The sequence below is a fragment of the Octopus bimaculoides genome, chromosome 28 (assembly GCF_046866305.1).
Source record: "Octopus bimaculoides isolate indiv1 chromosome 28, ASM4686630v1, whole genome shotgun sequence".
NCBI classification, from domain to species: Eukaryota; Metazoa; Mollusca; class Cephalopoda; order Octopoda; family Octopodidae; genus Octopus; species Octopus bimaculoides.
Genome location: NC_142955.1, coordinates 24,809,557 through 24,834,556, shown reverse-complemented (window position 1 = coordinate 24,834,556; position 25,000 = coordinate 24,809,557). Strand labels below are relative to the sequence as shown.

The following is a 25,000-nucleotide window of genomic DNA, read 5'->3' as shown; positions in this document are numbered from 1 at the left end:
ATATTGCTTCATATATATGATCCACTTCTTTAAAAGGGTTTCTCAATGTCAACATCCGGTATTGACGTAGCAACGGCGAAGCTTTCCGTTTTCATTTGCTAAACCTCTCACCCTATTTTAATGTTTTCATTTCATGTTTTAATTCGCTATTTGCAAACCACTACGATAAATTACTGAAAGAAATATTTATTAAGTTCACAAATTTAAATATTCGGTACAAGATAGTTTTTAACTAGCTTTTATTTATAGGATTTTTTCATTTCATGTTTACTCTTTTACTTGTTTCAGTCATTTGACTGCGGCCATGCTGGAGCACGGCCTTTAGTCGAAGAAATCGACCCCGGGGTATATTTTTTGTAAGCCTTGTACTTATTCTATCGGTATCTTTTGCGGAACCGCTAAGTTACGGGAACGTAAACACACGAACAGCGGTTGTCAAAGCGATGGTGGGGCGACAAACACAGACACTCAAATACATACATACATACATACATGCATACACACACACACACACACACAAATATATATATACATATATACGACGGGCTTCTTTCAGTTTCCATCTACCAAATCCACCCACAAGGCTTTGGTCGGCCCGAGGCTATAGTAGAAGACACTTGCTCAAGGTACCACGCAGTGGGACTGAACCCAGAACCATGTGGTTGGTAAGCAAGCTACTTACCACACAGCCATTTCTCGTATATATACGAGGGGCTTCTTTCAGTTTCCGTCTACCAAATCCACTCACAAGGCTTTGGTCGGCCCGAAGCTATAATAGAAGACAATTGCCTAAAGTTCCACGCAGTGGGACTGAACCCGGAACCTTGTGGTTTGGGAGCAAGCTTCTTACCACAAAGCCGTTTTTATTATTGAATATTATTAGGAATTGTATGCAAAAATGTTTAAATATTTTGTGTTGAAATAAAACCAGTGTATTTCAGATAAACATTAACAACAAAATCTTATATGGACCCCCCCCCCCCCGCCCTACCAAGGGCCCCTGTTGAGAAACACTGTAGCTAAACACTCTAAGACCCTTCTGAAGAGGAAGTGGCTGAAGATGCCTGTGAGATGGGCATCACGAAAATCTGATATGTTCACAACAATAACCGCCTCTGACCTCTGCATGCTGCTGTCTTCATTATGTGGATGTAATATAATGCTTCATCTTAGAGTCAGATTTATAGATACGAGGGGTTCGGCGCGTGTGTGCGGATGTGTGTGCGTGCGTGTGTGTGTGTGTGTGTGTGTGTGTGTGTGTGTGCGGATGTGTGTGTGTGTGTGTGTGTGTGTGTGTGTGTGTGTGTGTGTGTTTGTGAACATTAGTGTGTGAGCAAGTGTGCTTGTGTAGTTTTGTCTGTGAATGTGTAACTATGTGTGTTTGATTGTGTAAGTGCGTCCGTGCATAGATACACACACACACACACACACACACACACGCATATATACAGAGGGAGACTGAGGGGGAGAGAGAACGAGAGCGAGCGAGCGAGAGAGATTATGCATATATATATATATATATATATATATATATATATATATATATATATATATATATATATATATAAATACATACACACACACATATGTTCTCAAAGATATATACATATATACGTGCATACATACATACATACATACATACATACATACATACATACATACATACATACATACATACATACGTACATACATGCATACATATGTGTTTGCGAATGTGTTGATACAAAGAGATATCATAAATATATATATCCACATACACACGTACGCATATACGTAAGTATACGCACACACACATACACACAAACAAAAACAAAATCTCTCTCTCTCTCTCTCTCTCTCTCTCTCTCTATATATATATATATATATATATATATATAGTCAATCCAAACAAGAACAAGCAAGAAAAAACAATGTGAGGACGTGGTACATGTACTGTGTTATTGGACGCTCAGTAAAGGCAAGAAAAGAAAGTGGATTTCACGTTTCGAGCGGAGATCTTCGTCAGAAATATAGAAAAAGTCCAAAGAAGTGAAGACGGAGAAAGAAAATCGCCAGCGATACACACGCGGGGTATATATACATATATACGTATATACCCACACCAAATCATTAGTTGACTGTTAGTAGCAACCGACACACATAAGAATCGAAAGAGCAAAGATCCACAGATTTCAACATTTACATTAACCAAAATGGCGATCATTACAGTTTTGCAGTTGAGTGCTTTGTTGCAGATATTTTGGGTGAGTTCATGTTGTTTTTGTTGCTGTTGTACTGTTTGTTGTTGTTGCTGTTGTTGTGAGGTAGTTTGGTGTTGTTGTTGTTAGTGGTGGTGGTAGTGGAGACGTTGTTGGTGTTGGTGATGCTGTTGTGTTCATTGTTATTATTGCCGCCCTTGCTGTAGCAGATGCTTTCGTTGTTCTCGACAGGGTCCCTGGTGTCGCTGTTGTTATTACTGCCGCCGCCGCCGTTGTTGTTGTTGTTGTTGTTGTTGTTGTTGTTGTTTATGTTAAAATTGTTGCTGTTGTTCGTCATGTTGTTTTCCGCGTTCTTGTTTTGGCTAAAATTTTTCATTCGAAAACCAAAAGAAAAAAAAAACGCCGTAAAACACCAATAAATCAAAGAAAACACCAAACAAAACAACAAAACGAAACAAAAACAAAACAAAACAGCCTCTTACAAACAAAAAACAAGTAAAAAAAATTCTTTAGGCTATCTCACAAACAGCTGCAGTGTTGGTTTTTGTGGTTGTTGTAGTTGTTATTAGTGTTGCTATGAAGCCAGCGAACTTGCAGAACCGTTAGCACGCCGGACAGAATGCTTTGCGACAGTTACTCCGTCCTTGCGTTCTGTGTTTAAATTCTGCCGAAGTCGACTTTACCTTTCATCCTTTCGGGGTCGATGTAATCGACTAGTACCCTCCCATTAAATTTCAAGCCCTATGCTTACAAGTGAAATTATTATTATAATTATAATTATTATTATTATTATTATTATTCAGTAGTTTTATTTTTATAACGTGCTTTCACTTCACTACCGAGCGCAGCTCTGTGCGCCTTGGGTATGTGCTGTGGTTTGCTGTGGTGCTCTTATGTTTACTGTATTGAAAGTGTTTTGCGTAGAATGTGTGCAGTACCCAGTAGTGCAATTTTCTGTATGTTATATATATTTGTAAGTCCTGCTATTTTTGTTATGTATTTGTCTGAATATTTTTTTATTATACCTAAGGCACCTACTATGATAGGAATTGTTTCTGTTTTTAGATTCCACATTCGAGTTATCTCTATTTCCAGGTCTTTGTATTTTGAAAGTTTTTCCATTTCTTTTAGAGAAACGTTGTCATCTGCTGGTATTGATACATCAATTAGAAAGCATTTTTTTCTTCATGATCTTTGACAACTATATCTGGTCTATTTGCCTTAATTTCTCTATCTGTGTGTATTGGCATATCCCAGAGTATGGTTGCTTTCTCGTTTTCTGTGACCTTTTCTGGCGTGTGTTTATACCATCTTTTTTCTGTTGTTATTCCATAATGTTGGCATAGCTTCCAGTGTATATAGGTCCCAGCTCTGTCGTGTCTGTGAATATATTCCTTCTTAGCCAGGACTGGGCAACCAGAGATAATATGATTTATTGTTTCTTGTCGATCTCCACATATTCTACAGTTACTTGTTATTATTATTATTATTATTATTATTATTATTATTATTATTATTATTATTATTATTATTATTATTATTATTATTATTCAGTGACTTGAGTAATAATAATAATAATAATAATAATAATAATAATAATTAAGAAATGGAAAAACTTTCAAAATACAAAGACCTGGAAATAGAGATAACTCGAATGTGGAATCTAAAAACAGAAACAATTCCTATCATAGTAGGTGCCTTAGGTATAATTTAAAAAAATATTCAGACAAATACATAACAAAAACACCAGGACTTACAAATATATATAACATACAGAAAATTGCACTACTGGGTACTGCACACATCCTACGCAAAACACTTTCAATACAGTAAACATAAGAGCACCACAGTAAACCACAGCACATACCCAAGGCGCACAGAGCTGCGCTCGGTAGTGAAGTGAAAGCACGTTATAAAAATAAAAGTACTGAACAATAATAATAATAATAATAATAATAATAATAATAATAATAATAATAATAATAATAATAATAATAGCATCGAAAAATAACTTAGGAATGAGAACCCAGGATCGAAATTTCCCTAAGACACCTGATGAAGGCTGGAGGTTATATCAGCCGAAACGTTGTGTTAACAACAAACAAGATGAGGACAAATATCCGTCAAATGTAAATAATGTAAATAATGTAAATCGATTCCTCAACTCTTAAATATAGAACTGTATTATTATTATCATTATTATTATTATTATTATTATTATTATTATTATCATTATTATCATTATTATTATTATTATTATCATTATTATCATTATTATTATTATTATTATTATTATTATTATTATTATTATTATTATTATTATTATTATTATTATTATTATTATCATTATTATTATTATTCAGTAGTTTTATTTTTATAACGTGCTTTCACTTCACTACCGAGCGCAGCTCTGTGCGCCTTGGGTATGTGCTGTGGTTTGCTGTGGTGCTCTTATGTTTACTGTATTGAAAGTGTTTTGCGTAGAATGTGTGCAGTACCCAGTAGTGCAATTTTCTGTATGTTATATATATTTGTAAGTCCTGGTGTTTTTGTTATGTATTTGTCTGAATATTTTTTTATTATACCTAAGGCACCTACTATGATAGGAATTGTTTCTGTTTTTAGATTCCACATTCGAGTTATCTCTATTTCCAGGTCTTTGTATTTTGAAAGTTTTTCCATTTCTTTTAGAGAAACGTTGTCATCTGCTGGTATTGAAACATCAATTAGAAGGCATTTTTTTCCTTTCATTATTATTATTATTATTATTATTATTATTATCATTATTATTATTATTATTATTATTATTATTATTATTATTATTATCATTATTATTATTATTATTATCATTATTATTATTATTATCATTATTATTATTATTATTATTATTATTATTATTATTATCATTATTATTATTATTATTATTATTATTATTATTATTATTATTATTATCATTATTATTATTATTATCATTATTATTATTATTATTATTATTATTATTATTATTATTATTATCATTATTATTATTATTATTATTATTTTATGTTTGACTTTTGTTTTGCATTTGTACAAGTTGGATCCAAGTCTCATCCAGAGACCTCAAGAGACAACAAGTTAGAAGTTCATGTAGGTGTTATGCCTAGGGTACCATATATTTGGATTTGTACAGTTTTGTTCAAGTGAATGTTTAAGAAACCATAAGAAAATTATGTGTTTGCTTTAAAATTTGAGATCACATAGACAGTATTTTACGTAGGATATGGGCAGTTCCCATGAGCACTATCTTTTGAACTTCAGCCATTTTGGGGTTTCCTGGTATCTGAGCTAGGTAGTAATCAGCCCGTTTCGCTGTCATTCCCAGGGCACCTATGACAATAGGTATTGTTTTCGTCTTCAGATTCCACATTTTGCTAATTTCTATTTCAAGATCTTTTATTATTATTATTATTTTATGTTTTTATTATTATTATTATTATTATTATTATCATTATTATTATTATTATTATTATTATTATCATTATTATTATTATTATTATTATTATTATTATTATTATTATTATTATTATTATTATTATTATTATTATTATTATTATTATTATTATCATGATCATCATCACCAGTTATTCTTTATTTGAAAGCAGGCAACAACAGATCACCAAAGTGTTCAAGCATTTCTTCGAGCTGTACCCAACAATGCCGTCTTCTGGATCACCTCGAGCCTTACAGCAGCTCCAATATTCTTAATATGTTTTTCATAGCCCTTGATAACTGCTCCTAATGCTCCACTTACCATTGGTGTCACCACTACTTTCCTCATGCCCCATAACTTTCCTATCTCGTCCCTCAGTGGCTGGTAGTTCTCAATCCTTAGTCCATTTGAGGATGGACGCACTATATCTGACCACCGCAACTGCCCAGATGTTCATGGCGGTAATCAAATGTTTGGCATTCAGGTTGGATTTCAACACCATCTTCACCCTTTTTTGATGCGCCTCGCTGACCTTGACTTTCATTTCTCTGTGTAGAATGTCATCCAGCTCCAAAATCCCTAAATATCTACACCCACCACTGTCACCGCAATTCTCTGTAGGATGCTTTCTTCTCCCTTTTCCTTTTAAGTGCTGATCATTTCGTAATCCCAAATTCCATACGGATGTCTCTACCACACTTCTGGACTGTTTTAGTTCAGGAATCTATCTGTTTTTCAGATTTCCCAAACAATTTCAGGTCATCCTTAAACAGAAGATGGTTCACTGATGGGCCTTCCTTCCCATATCGGTAACCTAAGCATCATTGTTAAGGGTATTAGTGCAAATTACAAATAGTAACGGAGAAAACGAGTCACCTTGAAGGATGCCCCTCTTAATATTACCTTCTCTAAGTTAAGTAACCCTTCTTCCTAACCACTCTCACTTGGTTCATTAGTTTATTTGCTGACCTTTTCCGTCCAGAATTTCAAGGTACGTCGGCCCACCCCGCGACTTCTTTTCAGCTTTGCTCTTTCATGTCATTCAATAAGTCTATCGTACTCTTCCTTCGTCCACTTATGTCTGCTTTTGCGTACACCGTGTACGTGATCTGTTGTGACATAACGACCGTCCGAAGCCATATCACTGCCCTGTTGCCCCTTTGTTGGGTAGTGGTGGAGCAGACACTTCCCGTTATTGTGTTACATCAGTTTGTTTTGTTACGGGGTCTGGTTGCAATCATCTGTTGTATTACTGTTTCTATTGTGTGATGTGTGTGTAATGCGAGTTGGTTTTACGACCTGTTGGTGGTTGTTTATTTTAATGGATATTTACTATATAAAGTGTGGCTTGTGTTTGGGGAATGTTTTGTTTGGTTTGTATTTTTAAATTCACAGTGTCTTGCGTAGTATGTGGGACTGTTTTTAGCAGGGCTATTTTGTGGATTGCGTCTATGTTTACGCATGCGTCTTTCACTATTTCAGCTACCAGCTCCAAATCCGAAAGAACCAACCGGAAATCGTGAGTAATCTTCGTTTTCTTCGTTTTCTTTGTTGTTGTTGTTGTTGTTGTTGTTGTTGATGATCAAAAGGTGGACGAGAGTGACAAAACTAATGAGGTTGAATGGATCCACCCTGAGTACGCTTTTCTAAGTAGGAGGAACGAAACGAGAAAGATGGCGCTTCGTATACATTCGGGATGGCAGCGTAATCCAGGACGACTTTTGCGTGGGGTTTACTCCGAAATACCTTATGTATACTGCCCCCGCGATTCGGGATTCCCTTGATTAATTAATTAATTAATTAATTAATATCTCTCCCTTCTATTTATATATCCCTTGATGTTGTAGTGTCTCCCTTTGATCGATGGAAACCCAGCTTGTTTTCTGTGCTGTATCTCGTCCTTTGAATATTGTCCTCCATGTGGGCAATAAAAGAAAGCTGGATCATCATCATCATCATCATCATCATCATCATAGTCATCATAGTCATCATCATCATCATCATCATCATTATTATTATTGCACATCAGTTAGTTTCGAGTAGGTTTCTATTGCATAGCTTGCTACACGTTCGTGTTGCCAAGGTGTATGCAGCATTGTGTGTTCTCTGTTTTTTTTTATTTATTTTTTGCTTGTCGTTTGGGGAGAATTGTATTGCGTAAGTATGTTTTATTATGGGGTTTGGTTGGAGTCTTTTGATGTATCAATGTTTGTATTGTGCAGCGTGTATGTCGTGCGAATTGAGTTCTTCTTTTGTGTATCGGAACTGTATGGTTTATTCCTGTGTGTTTTGAGTATAGTGTTGCATCGTTGTTGTTGGCACTCCGTCGCTTACGACGACGAGGGTTCCAGTTGATCCCGATCAACGGAAACAGCCTGCTCGTGAAATTAACGTGCAAGTGGTTGAGCACTCCACAGACACGTGTACCCTTAACGTAGTTCTCGGGGATATTCAGTGTGACACAGTGTGTGACAAGGCTGGACCCTTTGAATTACAGGCACAACAGAAACAGGAAGTAAGAGTGAGAGAAAGTTGTGGTGAAAGAGCACAGTAGGGTTCGCCACCATCTCCTGCTGGAGCCTCGTGAAGCTTTAGGTGTTTTTGCTCAATAAACACTCACAACGCCCGGTCTGGGAATCGAAACGGCGATCCTATGACTGCGAGTCCGCTGCCCTAACCACTGGGCCATTGTGCCTCCACTACTGTTGCATTATAGTATGCTTATATCGCTTAAATATATTCGTCGTCGTCTCTCCACTGTTCATTTTGTTTTGTTATTCATTTGGGCAGTGACATAAAGAGATGGGTCTGTGTTTACAGTGTTAACTTTTTGACAGAACACCGCTCTTGCGCGTGAGGAGTTTCTTTCGAATCACGATTGTCTGAGGTTCACAGACCGAAATTCAACGTTCTTTCTTTTGCCTTTACATTTTATTCTTTACTTATACCTTTATCAGCGAGTATAATTGTTCCTTTCCACTTTTTAGAATGAAAGAAGCTCGTCACTGTTTTTTCTGAAAGTCATTTAGATATCGTGCTATCAATATTTCACTTGTACGCGTCCGTGTGTGGGTCGAGAAACCGAGAAACAGTAATGTGCATGTTTATAGAGCATTTGTAAAGATCGAAATTAATATGTGATTATGTATATATTATTAGGGCCAGATTGAACTGTGGATTTCACCAGTCTGGGGCATTAAATCCTTCGTGGCTCAAAGAGGAAGCTTTAGCATATTTACAGAGAAATTTATAGGGGGGGGGGGGTTGTTAAGGGACATTGCTGTATTCTACTTAGTCTCAGGTAGAGCATATTCATAAATGTCTCAATATTTCTACCAATTACTTTGTTTTATTTATTCTATTTCTTTCTTCTCTTTCCAGGTGTTTTTATCCGCAAGAACGAAACGACTCTCACGCAACCAGAAACGCACAACATATATTCCGCAGTAAACCTCTTTTTGAACGACGAACGTGCCATTGGATACGCAAGCTTCTCAGCTTTCCACAATAATCAAAGTAGTTGTGCGAAGAGGTCGGGTGGAAGCAGTGCATACTGCGCAACACATGGCAAAGCAACCTATCTTCTCTGGAATAGATTGTACCTTGCACAATTAGAACAAGCGCTGGCTTCATACGAAGGCTTTACTGGTCTTTTTTATTATGACTGGACGAGTATCAAGATTCCCATGAACAAAATGACGTTTGTCAGTCATTATCATACAAAAAACTTTCTGCTAGAGGGCGTTCTGTTAGCCCTGGAGCAAGACGATTATTGCCGTTTTGCTATTAGGCTTGAAATGGCTCTCATACAATCTTTTTTCCACACCGGCATCAACCCATATCGATTGGACGACATGGCTATATGTCACTACACAGTGAACGCTGATCGCATCTTCACCTTGTGGCAGCAACTTCAAGACTACAGAGGCAGGAGAGCGGCCATTAACTGTGCTTTGAACTTGCTCCAAAAACCGTTGGGATCGTTCGAACGTGTGTACAGGAATCGTATCAATCTCAGCAGGATAAACGCTGAACCGATGCAGTTAGTGAATCCCGCTGTTTCATTGGGTTATCATTATGACGATCTTAGTCTCAATGGCATGAACATCTCAAGACTTAGCCAGCTTCTCCAAGAGCGCCGATCGAAACATAGATCTTTCGCCAGCTTTCATCTACGTGCAATCAAAACGTCGGCCAAATTCCGGGTCTTGGTTTGTGTGCCGCGCAAAGGTAAAACCGCGCATGTGCTGACAGACGACTGTAACAACGATGCAGGTTCGTTCTTCGTTCTGGGAGGAGATGACATCCACCAACAGAAGTGGGACTACGGCTATCCGTACCTCTTCGAAATCACCGATGTAGTGGAATCACTCGGTGTCCCGCTAGATGGCGACTACTACGTTCATGCAGATATATCTGCCCTGAATGGCACACAGCTCCGAGATGACATCATACCGGCACCCACAGTGTCCTATATCCCAGGCCGAAGACACACAAACGGTAAGTAGTGAACGCTGTTCACGGTTTCGATCCCACACCCGTCTCCAAGGGCCAACAACAAAGAACAACAGAAGGTTTTCTTTTATTCGTGGTCACTGACTTGCTGGAGATAGCAGTCAAATTTCTGTCTAGAATAAAGCCTGTATTAAATGATCATGCCAAGAAGACTCTTCGTGACCATTAGATTTGGTAAAAATAGCAGTCAAATCTCGCTCAACAGGACTATGCTGTCTTATGTATGTGCCTTGGGTCCTTAATTCACGATTGGGTCCCAGAGTCTTTGTCGTAATGTACGGTGTTTTAATTTTAGCTTATTTATGTTTTTGTAGACAACTAAACTTAGCAGATCCTCTCCCTCCGGGAAAAAGAAAGCGAGAGAAGGAGAGAGAGAGAGAAAGAAAGAGGAAGGGAGAGAGAGAGAAAAATATAAAGATGGCCTCACTTGTATTTTATTTATCGACCCCGAAAGAGCGTGTGCATATGTAGTTAAGGGCTAACGGCATCTATTTAGTCGTCTCACCAGACAGAAATAGCTGCCAAACTTCCTTTAAATTAGAACCAACTGACTTATATACACTTTTATAGGTATATATATGATGGCCATCCACTCGTGACTGAGGAAGATCATTGCTGACCTTCAGAAACATTATGTGCTCTAGGACGAACTTATATTTTGCATTTGCGGCTCCGTTGGTGGCTAATGAGCCCTGCTCTTGACAAGCACGTGTATATATGTGTATATACGTGTATATGTATGTATGTATATATATATATATATATATATATATATATATATATATATATATATATATATATATATATATATGTATATGTGTGTGTGTGTATGTATATATATATATATATATATATATGTATATATATGTATATGTATATACACACACACACATATATATACATATATATGTGTGATGTGTGTGGGGGGCGTGTTTCTGTATGTGTTTGCTTCCCATCACCACTTGACAATCGGCGTCGGTGTGTTTACATCCCCCCAAAACTTAGCGTTTTGGCATACATAATTAGATACACACACTCACACACACACACACACATATATATATATACGTATACACACACATACACACACATGTATATATATTTGTGTGTGTATAAATGCATATATGTGTCTATGTGTGTGTGTATAAAATTATATATTCTTTCTTAAATTTTAATGTTACAGAGAAGAAATTGGTGAAGAAACTGCGCAGAAAGTTCCCCAAGAAACTGCACAAAATATTTCCCAAGCGGAAAAACGTCAATGATTTAACTAAAAAAGAACGACTCGAACTAAGATTAGCCATGATGTGTTTCGTCAAGGACAAATCCATGCAAGGTTACCAAATTTTAGCAGAATATTCCGGACTGTTGAAGAAATGTCCCCAACCGGAATCAACCTATCAACGGGTTTGCCGCCTCCATGGAAACCCGGTCTTCTTGCATTGGAACCGATTAGCTGTGAAGCAATTTGAGAATTCACTCAGTGAGTGCGGAACCAGTGTTGCTTTACCTTATTGGGACTGGACAGATCCTGTGAACACCATACCGTTGTTTTTATCGAACCACTCCTTCTATGATCCAGACTGGAAACAGCTTAGATTGAACCCGTTTTCCCGTCTCTCAGTTGATTTCATGTCCTATAATGAAGAGGCTTCGAGAAATACAGAATGGTAAGTCTTGATTCAGTTGTAGCTTTTCGTTGTTTGTTAATGTTATCTCTACAGATTTTTTTTTATAGAAATTACAATCAGCATCGATTTTTGCTGGATATAATTTGTATAGAAGATCTGTAAAGATGGTCTTAACAAGGAACGTAAAGTACTGTGCTAACAAGGTATTATTTTGTTCTTTTATTCTTTTATTTATCAACCCTAGGACTTTATTCCTCTATTTATTCGACCCCAGGACTTTATTCCTCTACCTCTCCATAATTCACGTTTGAAACCTGATCCATATTTTAATGCTTTGTCGTTGATGATGGCTGATTTATATTTTCTTTGCTTCAGGGTCACCGAGTATCTTGGGGACGAGAAACACGGGGCCCTCTTTTCCCAGCTACTGCTCGCTTTTGAACAGGAGGACTTCTGCGATTTCGAAATCCAACTGGAAGTTCTACAAAACAGCTTCTACAACATTTTCTTGGTACCGGAATTCCAAACGTTGGACCACATGACGTTCGATCCTCTGTTCTGGATGCATAGCAATCAAGTGGATCGTCTGTGGGCAACGTGGCAGGCTTTGCAGTTCCATCGGGGCCTCTCGTCAGCGGCCAACTGTATACACTCTGACCTTCACCATCCTTTGAAACCGTTCGCCGACGGTCCGCCTATCAACACTAATTTGATTACCTTTGAACACTCGACGCCCGATCAAGTGCACGACTACCGAAACAATTTGCATTACGAGTTCGAGTCTCTTAAACTAGGAGCTGATATGTCTATCGATATCCCTGATCTTCATACTCGTATCGAGGATCTGAAAAAAAAAGACCGTGTTTTTATTGGGTTCTTACTGCGCGGCATCAAGACGTCTGCCAAGATCCAGGTAACGGTGAATGAAAACTTCAGGGACAATGATAAGAGGAGTGTGCCCACAATTCTGGCTTCCATATTGGTGTACGGAAGTCCTCAAGAGAACGAGTGGAGTTTCGATCGCTATTACAAACACGAAATAACCCACAGCCTGTTACTTTTGGACTATAAATACGATGACAAGATCCCTTTAAATGTATATGCCGAAGACATCAACGGTACAACTCTACCAGACGCTGTTTTACCCGAACCAGTAATTATATACGTACCTAACAAAGGTAGGTATTCCTTTGTGATTCCATTTGCTTTTGGGTTGTACATTTGTTTAATGTTCTTCCTACAGGTAAGATGAACGATCCAGGCTAATCGACCAGATGTAGTCATTAAAGACAGTAAAGAAAATACTTGTGGAATAATAGATGTAGGTGTTCCCACAGACAAAAAATATAACTGTAAAGGAATTTGACAAATTAAGTAAATAGAAGGACAAGGAAATTGAAATACAAAAGATGTGGAATCTTAAAGCGACAACTGTTCCTGTTATTGTGGGTGCCCTAGGTATGATAAGAAAGTTATGTCAGAAACATCTAGATAATATCCCAGGAGAATCGTGTCTCAGAGAAATCCAAAAAGATTCAGCTGACAAGTATTACCCACATCCTTAGAAGAACCCTATCCATTTAAAAGTATGTGTTGTATTACATGAAGATATTCTGCTACTGCCACTTCCCTGCCATCCGCCCCCCCCCCCAAGGTTTCAGTCATATTGTAACATCTCTTATCTTTCACTTGCCCTAGGACGCTGGGTGTGTCACGGTGTGTTTCTAAAATTTATAATTACCTTTGATATTATTAATTATTAATTATATATATATATATATATATATATATATATATATATATATATATATATATATATATAGTTTCGAATTTGAGTGAATGTGTATAGAATGATATATCAGCTGAATAAAGTTAAAACATAGTGTAGTCATAACGATTTTTTATTGTATTTTAACAAAATTTGCTGTTTCATACATTGTGTGCTCATCAGATTTCAGATGTGTTTAACTGACAGTTGAGTTCTTGACAACTTTAGTACTAAGGATGTCAAGAACCCAACTGCCAGAAATCTGATGAGCATACAATGTATGAAAGCGCTAAAACCAGACTGTTTTAACTTTGTTCAACTGATACACACACACACATGATATATGTATGTATGTAAGTATGTATGTATGTATATATGTATGTATGTATGTATGTATGTGTGGAGGCGCAATGGCCCAGTGGTTAGGGCAGTGGACTCGCGGTCATAGGATCGCGGTTTCGATTCCCAGACCGGGCGTTGTGAGTGTTTATTGAGCGAAAACACCTAAAGCCCCACAAGGCTCCGGCAGGGGATGGTGGCGAACCCTGCTGTACTCTTTCGCCACAACTCTCTCTCACTCTTTCTTCCTGTTTCTGTTGTGCCTGTAATTTCAAAGGGGTCAGCCTTGTCACATTCTGTGTCACGCTGAATATCCCCGAGAACTACGTTAAGGGTACACGTGTCTGTGGAGTGCTCAGCCACTTGCACGTTAATTTCACGAGCAGGCTGTTCCGTTGATCGGATCAACTGGAACCCTCGACGTCGTAAGCGACGGAGTGCCAACAACATGTATATATGTATGTATGTGTGTGTATCTATGTATGTGTATAAGTGTGTGTATTTATGTTTGAATGTGTGCGTGTATTTGTCTCGCCTCTAATATGTGCTGTCTTATTGCAGATAATTCAAAATGGCCGCTACAATATTTGCCGACGCACGAAAGGAAACTGGTGGACACTCTCACGAGTATGGAAGAAGTGGAGATTCGAGAAGCAATGCGCATGTTCAATGCTGACAAGACGGCCACCGGGTTCCAGAGAATTTCGGCTATGCACGGCTCGCATCTCTGGTGCCCGTATTTAGCTGCTCCAGTCAAACACATGTGTTGTCACCACAACAGCAAGACCTTCCTTCCGTGGCACAGACTACTTATGATGAACTTCGACGATGGCTTGCGAAGATACGGTAACAGGCTTGGAGCCCCGTACTGGGATTGGACAAGGCCCTTTTCGGCCTTACCTAAGCTTGCAACTGATAAGGTCTACAGAGATTTGAGCGGGAAGCTGAGAGAGAACCCTTTCTTACGTACGCATATTGATTACTTGGGAGTGGATACTGTGAGAGATGTGCAAGCGAAATTATTTCACCCAAGTTATCGCCGACGTGTGTACGAATGTGTTCTAAACGCCCTGGAGTACATGGAATTTGAGCGTTTCCAGTCCGGACTGGAACATGTTCATAACCTGATACATGTGTTGGTTGGTGGCTCGGCTACCTACTCAATGTCTTGTCTGGAGTACGCTGCTTATGATCCGATTTTTTTTCTCCATCACAGCATGGTGGATCGCGTGTGGGCCATTTGGCAAGAAATGTATTACGCATTTTTCCCAGATCCTTCTTATGGGTCGACTAGTCGTTACGGCACAGAATACAATGAAACTTTGAGCCCGTTCAACATTACTTCTGTCAACGTGTATCAGACGACCAGGAAATATTCTGTCCCCTGGATGACGTTCGATTACGGAACCAACTTCCAGTATGGTTATGACAGTCTGACTATCAACGGAAAATCTGTGGCGAAGTTGAGCTGGGAAATCCAGGAGCGACAGAGAAGAGACCGCTGGTTCATTATAGCTTACGACTTGAAAGACATCAAACAATCATACATTGTTAAATTCTACATAACGCTGACGGACACCGCTGGAAAGGCATTTAACTCCAGTGACGAGATTTTTCCTGCGGGTGAGATATACGTGTTTAACGGTAAACGGGCGAGGCCGTGGAAGACAAACGTCACATACAGGATCGAGATAACAGACTTGAGTAGAAGACAACGTCTTTGGAAGGATAACCATTTTGTTCTGAAGCACAGAGTATTTGACTTACCTGGCAAGGAAATGCACAACGTGACTCTACGCGCCAGTGTGGTGTTTGTGCCGAGAAAGTAAGTATATATATATTACCATATAAAACGTACTGTTGATGCTGCTTTAGCTACTACTACTACTACTACTACTACTACTACTACTACTACTACTACTACTACTACTGTGGAAGCGCAATGGCCCAGTGATTAGGGCAGCGGACTCGCGGTCAAAGGATCGCGGTTTCGATTCCCAGACCAGGCATTGTGAGTGTTTATTGAGCGAATACACCTAAAAGCTCCACGAGGCTCCGGCAGAGGGTTGGTGGCGAACCCTGCTGTACTCTTCCACCACAACTTTCTCTCACTCTTACTTCCTGTTTCTGTTGTGCCTGTATTTCAAAGGGTCAGCCTTGTCACATTCTGTGTCACGCTGAATATCCCCGAGAACTACATTAAGGGTACACGTGTCTGTGGAGTGCTCAGCCACTTGCACGTTAATTTCACGAGCAGGGTGTTCTGTCGATCGGTTCGACTGGAACCCTCGACGTCGTAAGCGACGGAGTGCCAACAACAACAACAACTACTACTACTACTACTACTACTACTACTACTACTACTACTACTACTACTACTACTACTACTACTACTGGCTAACTACCGCTGTTACTAATACAGCCACTGCTTCTGCTACAAATGCTACTGCTAGTCCAGACTAACCTTTACTACTCCAGCTACACCATTAACCTACTACCACTAAAACCACCACTACAACATCCCTCACAGTTCCACCACCACGTCCACCGCCACGTCCACCGCCAACACCGTCAACAATAACGCCGCCCTTATCTCTACTTCAGCCAAAACTGCCGCAGTTACGAACATTAATACAACCATTAGTACTATCACCACCACCACCTTCCCTTTTACCTTCACCGCTACCACCACCACCACCACCACCACCACCACCACCACTTCTACCACTACCACTACCACCACCATCACCACTATCACTACTAATACTACTACTACTACAGCTACTACTACTGCCGCCACCACTGCTACTTCTACTACTACCACCACCACCCTTCTACAACAACTATCTCCACCACCACCACCACCACCACCACCACCACCACCACCACCACCACCACCACCACCACCGCCGCCATAACCCCCACTACCGTATATTTTAACCATTTCTCTGATTCTCATTTGCAGACCCGATCGCCGATGTAACGAGTTCGCTGGACGCGATGTTTGTAGTGTTGTCCAGTAGACACCAACCGGAAGTTATGTTGACCAACAGAAACCAAAGACTACCACTGACCAACAGCAGTCAATTAAGAGCAGTGCTGACCATCACCAAGGCGGATTGGTATAAATCAGTTGTGACCAATGGCATTTAATTATGATCAATGTAGATCAAATTAGAAGGACGGTGACCGATTTTAACTAAATAAGGACCAATTGAGACAAGTGTTGACCATAGAATGAGACAATTGGGCGCAGGTGTTCAGACGCTGGTGACTTGACTTGGCTGGCTGGACACACGAACATGTACACTTCTTAATGCTTCTCTCTCTCTCTTTCTCACTCTCTCTCTTTCTCTCTCTCTCTCTCTCTCTCTCTCTCTCTCTCTCTCTATCTATCTATCTATCTATCTACCTATCTGTCTGTCTGTCTATGTATGTATGTATGTATGTATCTATCTATCTATCTATCTATCTATCCGACTGTCTGTCTGTCTGTCTATCTATCTATCTATCTATCTATCTATCTATCTATCTATCTATCTATCTATCTATCTATTCGTTTATTCCTGCTTATTGCGCCAAAATTTAAGTTTCCTGTCAGTTCTGTTTTGTCAAAGATGTACAGGAATCTAATGTCTGAAAAATGTTCCCGTTTCCCGTTCCTTCAATATTTAACTAGCAGTCATATACATATTGTAAAGCAGAAAGTTAAATAAAGTTTAGTAATCAGGTAGCGTAGTAGTTAGCGATTGCGATTTTGTTGTTAGAATAACATAAAAATTTTGACAGTGCTAAAGGATCTTCGGGGCAGCAACAGCACCATTCATTGATTCAGCGACGCGAAATAGCGAGGGCTTACTTAGTTTTGATTTAGTTTTGATTACATAGGGATTTATCACGGAATGGGACAATTGGGCGCAGCTGTTTGGACGCCGGCGATTTGGCGCGGCAGTGTGGACACTGAAGCTGTTTTGGTGACAGCCCTCTTTTTCGCAATGCAAGAAAACACACACACACATGCACGCTCCCTAATGATTCTCTCTCGCTCTCACTCCCTTTTCTCTCTTTCCCTTTTCCTCTCCTAATCTCTTTCCCTCTTTTCTTCTCCTCTCTCTCTCTCTCTCTTTCTCTCTCTACCTCTGTCTCTCTCTGTATCTCTCTCTCTGTATCTCTCTGTCTCTCTCTCTCTGTCTCTCTCTCTCTCTCTCTCTCTCTCTCTCTCTCTCTCTCTCTCTCTCTCTCTCTCTCTCTCTTCGGTAATAAAATTTACAGTTGATAAACGATGATCCGTGATAAACAACGATTGAACAATGAAGACTAACGATGACTTATAAGGACTGACGAAGACTGATAGTAACAAATGCTGACAGTTGATGACCCTTTTTTTTTTCACTGAAAACAGACAATCATGAACAGCACCTCATTTTTTATCAAAAGTTATTTACCGTTTGTAGACATAAAAGACCAGGTGAAATTATAAACACGTCGAATATGAAATAAAATTACAATACCAAACTCTCTCTCTCTCTCTCTCTCTCTCTCTCTCTCTCTCTAACTCTCTCCATCTGCAAAATATTTGCTGTGTTCATCATCATCATCACTATCACTATCATTATTATTAATTCTTATTTCTTTATTGCCCACAAGGGGCTAAACATAGAGGGACAAACAAGGACAGATAAAGGGATTAAGTCGATTACATCGACCCCAGTGCGTAACTGGTATTTAATTTATCGAGCCCGAAAGGATGAAAGGCAAAGTAGACCTCGGCGGAATTTGAACTCAGAACGTAAAGACAGACGAAATACCGCTAAGCATTTCGCCCGGCGTGCTAACGTTTCTGCCAGCTCGCCAAATTATTACTAATTCTTAATGAGAGAGCAGTGCATGTCATTAAAAGTGACACTGGGGTAAAATATACGAAGCCCATTATACCCATCATGACCACCCGTCTGATAAGGGAACACAACGCACATGGATCCCAACCATATGTGTACGACATGGTGATCTTATATCAAGGTAAACAGCGCATGACCTTGCAGGTGGGGCCCAGTTAGAATTTTCTGCAGGTCGAGTAGCCCATCCCGCTCAAAAGGTCCTTGAATAAGGTTTGTTTAAGGATGTCGAACGAAACACCCATGTTTCCAAAGGTGAATTATTCAAACCCCAAAGAATTCCTCTCAACGCATGGCTATGATGCTCTCCCACTACTTCTGCTCGTGATCAGAGATGCACATATCGTCAGCCACCAAGGGACATGCTCAACTGGTTAAGGTCAAACAACTGACAAGCAAATCTGTGGTATTAAGCAGAATATTTGCTGTAGCCCATCTTTTTATACCAAGATAAAACAATGTACATGATAACACTTCCAATCATTTAAGATCAGAAGCCATGAGAGCCACTGCCTGGTACTGCATCCGGGCATTTATTATTATTAATAATAACTATTATTAGTGAGTGAGAGTAGAAAAAAGGAGTGGGTGGACACACACACACACACACACACACACACACACACACACACACACACACACACACACACACACACACAGACGCACATACATACACGAATGCACACAAACACAGACATATATACACACAAACATAGACAAACATACATACACACATGCACACAAACACTGACATGCACACACAAACACACACACACAAACTTAGATACACATACATACACACATGCACACAAACACAGATATATATACACATACAAACACATACACACACACACACAAACTTAGATACACATATATACACAAATGCACACAAACACAGACATATATACACATACAAACACATCCAAACACATACATGCACACACACACACATACACACATACGTACACACACACAAACCGTGGCCCTCTGTGATCCCTAAGGCCCCCTTCGACCGTCATTCACTGCTTATATTTATTTAAATAATTCTGTAAACCCCGTAACGTGCTGTTTGGCCAAATGTCCGAAATATCATGGATGCTTGTCACTTCCGCTCTTGCTGGAAGCAACGGAACAAATGCTATTCTCGTCACCAAAATGTTACCTCTTCGCTGCGCCACCACCATCACGACGACGACGACCACCACCACCACCACCACCACCACCACCACCACTACCACCACCACTACCACCACCACTACCACCACCACCACTACCACTATCACCACCGTCACCGCCACCACCACCACTAGTACTACCACCGGCCACCACCAACGCCACCACACCACCACCACCACAACCACCACCACCACTACCACCACCACCACCATCACAACCACCACAACTTCCACAAATACACCACCACCACTTTAGTTTAGCAAATAAGATAATTTCCTAGGTGATTAAGTATATATATATATATATATATATATATATATATATATATATATATATATATACGATGGGTTTCTTTCAGTTTCCGTCTACCAAATCCACTCCGAAGGCTTTGGTCGGCCGGAGGCTATAGTAGAAGACATTTGCCCAAGGTACCACAAAATGGGACTGAATTCGGAACCATGTGGTTGGTAAGCAAGCTACTTACTAAACTTCCCCACCAGTGCCTATAGAAGTTTGGCTCTCGGAGTGTTTAATAAAGAAAATTAAATAAAAAGAACAAACGAGCAATTTTTCCAAAACCTAAGTATTAATAAGATAGAATTAAATGAAATAAATGAATAAATTATTAAAATGGAAATTTGGAAAAAAAACCCACAAAACAAGAAAGACATAACACTCGTATTAATTAAACAAAAACAATCCCAATTAAATCATAATCAATGTTAATCAAAATACACGAACTATAATTACACCAAGTAGCTGGTAAACGTGTTGAATTTAATTACGGGACTAGCGCAGTGAGTGTATACGATGTTGATGAACTATACCAAAGTTCTCTTCGAATCTAATCCCAGAAATCGCAACGATAAGAGAAATTAAAAGGTTAAACAAGTATTAAACTAGCGATTAATATGTGAATTAGGAATAAAGGAATAATCGGACGTGAAGCATTTCATATTAAACCCCGGTCTTAACAGTTATTAAAATGGAATTATACAGAATATAACCATAATGGTATTACACTAGTTTTTAATTAAACAATAAAGTGACGTAACGAAAATCACTAATTTTAATCACATTTTTTTATTCGTTTACTTGTTTCAGTCGTTTCACTGCGGCCGTGCTGGAGCACCGCTTTTAGTCGAACGAATCGACCCCAGGACTTATTCATTGCAAGCCTAGTACTTATTCTATCGTTCTCTTTTTGCTGAACCGCTAGATTACAAACACAGACACACAAATACATATATGCATCTATATATATATATATATATATATATATATATATATGGCGGGCTTCTTTCAGTTTCCGTCTACCAAATCCACTCACAAGGCTTTGGTCAGCCTGAGGCTATAGTAGAAGACACTTGCCCACGGTGCCACGCAGTGGGACTGAACCCGGAACCATGTGGTTGGAAAGCAAGCGTCTTACCACACAGCCCGTAAAACTTTCGACCGCTCTTCTCAACACTCCAAGCATCAAAACCAGCTATAAATGAAAGTATAAATGCCGAAACACACAAGAAATATGTCACCACACACACACACAGAAAATAATTTTTCTGCTGCCAATATAGAAAGGGCGAAAGTTGGTGAGCTGTCAGAAACGTTAGCATGCCGGGCGAAATGCCTAGTGGTATTTCGTCTGCCGCTACGTTCTGAGTTCAAATTCCGCTGACTTTGCCTTTCATCCTTTCGGGGTCGATAAATTAAGTACCAGTTACGCACTGGGGTCGATATAATCGACTTAATCCGTTTGTCTGTCATTGTTTGTCCCCTCTGTGTGTAGCCCCTTGTGGGCAGTAAAGAAATAGGTATTTCGTCTGCCGCTACGTTCTGAGTTCAAATTCCGCCGTGGTCGACTTTGCCTTTCATCCTTTCGGGGTCGATAAATTAAGTACCAGTTATGCATTGGGGTCGATGTAATCGACTTAATCCCTTCGTCTAACCTTGTCTGTCCCCTATATGTTTAGCCCCTTGTGGGCAATAAAGAAATAAGAAACGTTAGCACACCGGGCGAAATGCTTAGTGGTATTTCGTCTGATTTTACGTTCTGAGTTCAAATTCTGCCGAGGTCGACTTTGCCTTTTATCCTTTCGTACACATACACTTACACAGAAACACGCACACACACACACACACACACACACACACACACACACGATCACACACACACACGATCACATACACACACACGATCACATACACACACACGATCACATACACACACACGATCACATACACACACACGATGGTGCACATATATTAACTGGAATACACAGATGGCAACATCACACACATCTCCACACACACACATACATCCCATAAATCTCACACACAGGACACACAATCATATACACACACAATAGCACACACCACACACCATACACCACACACATCACACACAATCACACAATCACACACACGATCACACACAATCACATACATATTTTAATCTGAAACACAAAGACAGCAAACTTACACACACACGCACACATTCGTTTACACATATACATACATAAACACATTTATGCATGAGGAGCACATAGACTTACATTAGCTTTGACAAATACACAGGCATACACATACACACACGTACATCAACACACACACACACACACACATATGCATATATGCATATATATATATATATATATATACATATATACACACACATAAATATATTTACACATGGATGCACATATGTTCACTAGAACGCACAGAGATTTGCATGAAAATTAGCAAATTTACACACTTATGCACACTCACACACACACACACACACACACACACACACACATATACACACACAAACACACACAGAATGACACATACACACACTCGTACACAAGATTGGTAAATTCACACACATGCACACACACACATACGAGCACACACATGCACACACACGTACACAAGATTGGCAAATTCATACACTCACATATACACACAAGCACACTCATACACACACACACTGACACATACACACACACACGCACACACACACACACACGTACACAAGATTGATAAATTCACACAGATACACACACATACATATACGCTCAGACTCACATACAAACACACATACACAAGATAGGCAAATTCACATGTACACACACACACAAACACACAAACACACACACGTAGAAAGACATACGCGCGCACACTTTCACACACACACACATGATTACACATACACAAGCCGCACACACGTATGTATACACACACACACACACACACACACACACGCTCGCACATACACAAACTTTCACACAAACGCACTCTCGTTCACAGGTAAAAGCACACACACACACATGCACGTACACACGTACAAACACACGGGCACACACACACTCTTTCACAGGCATAAATACACACATGTACACACATACGCGTAAAACACGTGCAAATACACACGTGGGTACACTCACTTTCACACACACACGCATTCATTGACAGTCACACACGCACATACCCACACATACGTGCGTATACACACACACTCACACATACACACATACACACGCACGCACACATACACACGTACACCAATACATTTGGACGCGGAGAGTAAATATACCAACGGTGCTGTTTGAGTGGAACAGAGAGGGAGAGAGAGAGGGGAAGAGAGAGAGAGGTAGGGAGAGAGAGAGAGAGAGAGAGAGAAGGAGAGAGAGAGAGAGAGAGAGAGAGAAAGACAGAGTGAGAGAGAGAGAAAGAGAGAGAGAGAGAGAGAGAAAGATAGGGAGAGAGAGAGAAAGAGAGAGAAAGACAGAGAGAGACAGAGAAAGATAGAGAGAGAGAGAAAGATAGATAGATAGATAGATAGAGAGAGAAAGACAGAGAGAGAGAGAGAAAGACAGGGAGAGAGAGAGGGAGTAACAATTCTACTCAAATGGTAATTTTCTGCTTGACCTGACGATGTGATGGCCATTTCACAGGTCAATGCATTATGTCAACCGCCATCTTGACAAATGGCCACCGTGCTTGTCTTTACTGTTTCGCTGAAGCTGCCAGGTCAGGACGGCTTATAAACGCGAACACACACACACACATACACACACACACACACACACACACACACATATGCATACACACGCAAGCACATTTACACACGATCGCACACTGATATCCACAAGAACGCACAGAGATTATCATCGACATTGGGCAAATTCGCACGCGCGCGCAGGCATACTCGTATGAGCACATATATTAAATATATAAATGTATGCGAAAATATATTTGCATATGCTTATGTATGCGTATGTGCCTCCCACCATCGCCTTTCTCACTACTCCTCCCCTCTTCCCTTTCCTCCCTCTCTCTTCACACTCACACATGTATGTAAGCATATATACATGTATATATAGTTATACAGCAAACTTGAGCATGTACACATGCTCGCATATGTGTATATGTGTATATTTATACATAAATGCACACACACACACACACACACATGCACTTATATATACATACACAACATATATCCGTGTGTATGTATGTGTCTTCCTCATACATACATACACACACACATGTATACATACACGCATACATGCATACATACGTACATACATGCATGGATGCATACATATGTCTGAATGCATGTAAACATATACATACATACATACATACATACATACATACATACATACATACATACATACATGCATACATACATACATACATACATACATACAAACATATGAGTGGCTGCGTGGTAAGTAGCTTGCTTAACAACCACATGGTTCCGGGTTCAGTCCCACTGCGTGGCACCTTGGGCAAGTGTCTTCTATTATAGCCTCGGGCCGACCAAAGCCTTGTGAGTGGATTTGGTAGATGGAAACTGAAGGAACCCCGTCTTATATATTTATATATATATATATATATATATATATATATATATATATATATATATATATATATATATACATATATATATATAGAGAGATAGATAGATAGATAGATAGATAGATATATGTATATGTATATATATATATATATATATA

At 39.4% G+C, this 25,000-nt stretch overlaps 1 protein-coding gene across 1 annotated transcript; it reads left to right on the top strand.

Moving 5' to 3' along the window:
• Positions 1 to 1,889: 1,889 nt before the first annotated feature.
• On the top strand, positions 1,890 to 18,435 carry LOC128251150 (hemocyanin G-type, units Oda to Odg-like). The gene is made up of 7 exons (XM_052977622.2): positions 1,890 to 2,243; positions 7,150 to 7,186; positions 9,049 to 10,167; positions 11,366 to 11,852; positions 12,189 to 12,991; positions 14,482 to 15,745; positions 16,886 to 18,435. Exons 1-7 carry the CDS (start codon positions 2,193 to 2,195, stop codon positions 16,941 to 16,943), a joined length of 3,819 nt encoding a protein of 1,272 aa, XP_052833582.1. The 5' UTR covers positions 1,890 to 2,192; the 3' UTR covers positions 16,944 to 18,435.
• Positions 18,436 to 25,000: the final 6,565 nt, after the last annotated feature.

Bases quoted from the DNA above. Each gene is read 5' to 3' on its own strand.
- LOC128251150 (XM_052977622.2), top strand. From the start codon at position 2,193: ATGGCGATCATTACAGTTTTGCAGTTGAGTGCTTTGTTGCAGATATTT. The intron at 2,244-7,149 runs GTGAGTTCATGT...TCACTATTTCAG, and splicing joins CTTTGTTGCAGATATTTTGG to CTACCAGCTCCAAATCCGAA. The intron at 10,168-11,365 runs GTAAGTAGTGAA...TTAATGTTACAG, and splicing joins AGGCCGAAGACACACAAACG to AGAAGAAATTGGTGAAGAAA.